This window comes from Rhea americana, unplaced genomic scaffold, assembly GCF_003343005.1.
Source record: "Rhea americana isolate MKP2758 unplaced genomic scaffold, rheAme1 scaffold_122, whole genome shotgun sequence".
NCBI lineage: Eukaryota > Metazoa > Chordata > Aves > Rheiformes > Rheidae > Rhea > Rhea americana.
Window position 1 is genome coordinate 2,632,202 of NW_028185284.1, and position 2,263 is coordinate 2,634,464.

The 2,263-nt window shown below is 61.9% G+C and overlaps 1 protein-coding gene across 1 annotated transcript in view; it reads right to left on the reverse strand.

Annotated features, from left to right (window-relative positions):
- PI4K2A (phosphatidylinositol 4-kinase type 2 alpha) overlaps nucleotides 1-2,259 on the reverse strand; it is a gene marked incomplete at its 5' end in the record, with an annotated part of 8,023 nt that extends 5,764 nt beyond the window's left edge. Inside the window, one exon of the mRNA XM_085325683.1 lies at nucleotides 2,215-2,259. Coding sequence (XP_085181809.1) covers nucleotides 2,215-2,259 — 45 coding nt within the window. The remainder of the gene's footprint in view (nucleotides 1-2,214) is intronic.
- Between the last annotated feature and the right edge of the window lie 4 nt (nucleotides 2,260-2,263).

Below are 2,263 nucleotides of genomic sequence, written 5' to 3' on the forward strand. Positions count from 1 at the left end.
AGCAGAGAGGCCCCAGGTCTGCTGCGGGCAGGAGAGTGCAGGCAGCTCCACTCATCAGCAAACTGGGCAGCAGCTGGAGCCAGCAGCACCCCCCGCCTTACGCTCATCGCCCCCACAGCGGGGACAGTGGGGCAGTGAGACAGGCAGCCTCATCACTGCAGACAGTGTGGAAGCCACACGCTAGGCACGGCACCGTCACCAGGCCAGGTCTCCCACCCAGGCAGCCAAGACAGGGGGCAAGACTGCCAGCCCCCTCGGCCAGGCCATCAGGCTGGCCCCCTCGGAGGGGCTGAGCAGTGGCTCCAGCTCGCAGCCCCTGYGGCAGGATGACTCAGCAGCACACGTGCCCGTCCCTCCTCCCCGGCTCTGGCCCTGGCCTGAGTGGGTGGCACTTCCCCAAGCAAAGCTCCTGCCACGATGCAGAAGTGGGACACCAGTCCCAGCATCTTGGCGTGGGATCCCAAGGTCTCCTCCCCAAGGCTACCCCACTGTCTGCCAGGGGCCCAAAGCAAACCTGGAACAAGTGGGAACAAAACTCGGACTACTGGRAGGAGGGAGGGGAAGGGCTTGAGGGAGCAGCCACACTTCAGCCATCCCTAGATCTCACAGAGGAGCCGCTTCTCAGAGCGGGTCAAGACCTAGAGAACAGKCAGGAAGGCAATTCCCTTATCAGCCCCATGTAAAGGCACAGGGCAGCCAGCATTCCTTGGATCTGAGCTTGCAACAGGCTGGCTGGGAACTCCAGTACTGTATCCTGGGGAGCAAGTCCAGCAGCGCAAGGGCCAGCAGGGCAGGGACGGACAGTGCTGGAGCMGGGACCAGAGGCCTGGCAGCAGTGTCCCCTTTCAGACCTGCACTAGGGGCAGATTCGGAAGTAGCTTGCTCAGAGCACAGTGCAGCAGTGAGAACAAATCAGCTCAGCACCAGCAGAGCAGCAGAGCCAAAGCAGCCTGAAGGCCCAGCCAGCAGCTGGGGTAACCTCAACTGCCAGGGCTGCAGGGAAAAATATCACACAAGCTTATGTYCTCAGCCTCCCGGAGGGAAGCAAGCACAAGATGTGCCTGACCCCACCTCAGGCACTTTGTTACAGGAAAAAAGATTTTCCTCACTGTCCTYAACCCTCCCCCTGCCCCAGCCTGCCCATCACAGCTCTGTCCTCCTTCCCACAACAGCAGCAGGCAGGTTCAGTGACCCTGGACAGCACAGGAACCAGACACACACCTCAATCGCWGGAGGGTAGTCCAGGGGAACAAGCCAAGGGCACAGTCAGAAGTGCAATGACTTTGGCTCCTTGCACACTTCCTCCGTCTGTCCTCACTGAGGCCTGGACTCTCCCTACAGCCAGGCAACCACTACCCTACAACCTCAGGGCAGATTGTCCAGCCGCCCACACTAGCAACAACACCATGTCTCCCGTTGGGCAACAAGGARGCAGCAGAAGTGAGGCAAGGCTGGGACAGAAGGAAGTTTCACACTCTGTATTGCCCCACAGASAGCACAGCCAGGACCTGCCTGTGAGAGCTCCCAAAAGCCAGGCTCCACCTGGGGCAGAAAGGCCAGAGCRTAACAGAGACAGATGAGCCCATTCCTGCTTCCCCAGAAGCACCACAGCAGGCAYGTGGCAAGGGAGCCATAGGAAGCAGCAGCTGCTCGAGTATTTGAGTCGGGCACTGCACATCACGATCCAAACCATCCTGTGCTGCACACGCAACTCATCAGTGGTGCGGAGACGGCTGCCAAACGAATCTGAAGAGAATGAGCTTTGCTGAGGACTTTACATCGATTCAGTCCACCACACACCCACAGGGGGAACTCTGGCTCCAGACTCACAGGCTGAAGAATGGTTCAGCCATCAAAGCCCCAGCCCTAAGGCTGAAGTCACCACAGTCAGCAGATGCTGATCTATAGGAAGATACAGACAGCAGCAGAGGAGGGAGCCTTTCCTCAGCCCCACTGCTCTCACAGCAGCGTTTCTGCCCGAGGGAAGCCCCATCAGTCCACAAAAGCCCAGGCCGGTGTCACGAGTTGCCTCGGCCTGCGAGGCAGCACCGCCCTCCCACCGGCCGGGCCGGGCCCTGCCCGAGGAAGCCCCCGGCGGGGAGGGGGCGGCGCAGGGCAGGCGGGCAGCCTCGGGGGCCTTCCCCGGCAGCACCGGGCAGGCGCCGCCGCTCCGCGCCGGGAGGGGCCGCGGGGGTGCCGGGCCGCCGCGCTCACCCCCTGCGGGTCCTTGACGAAGTAGCTGCCGCTGGAGCCCTGCGAGATG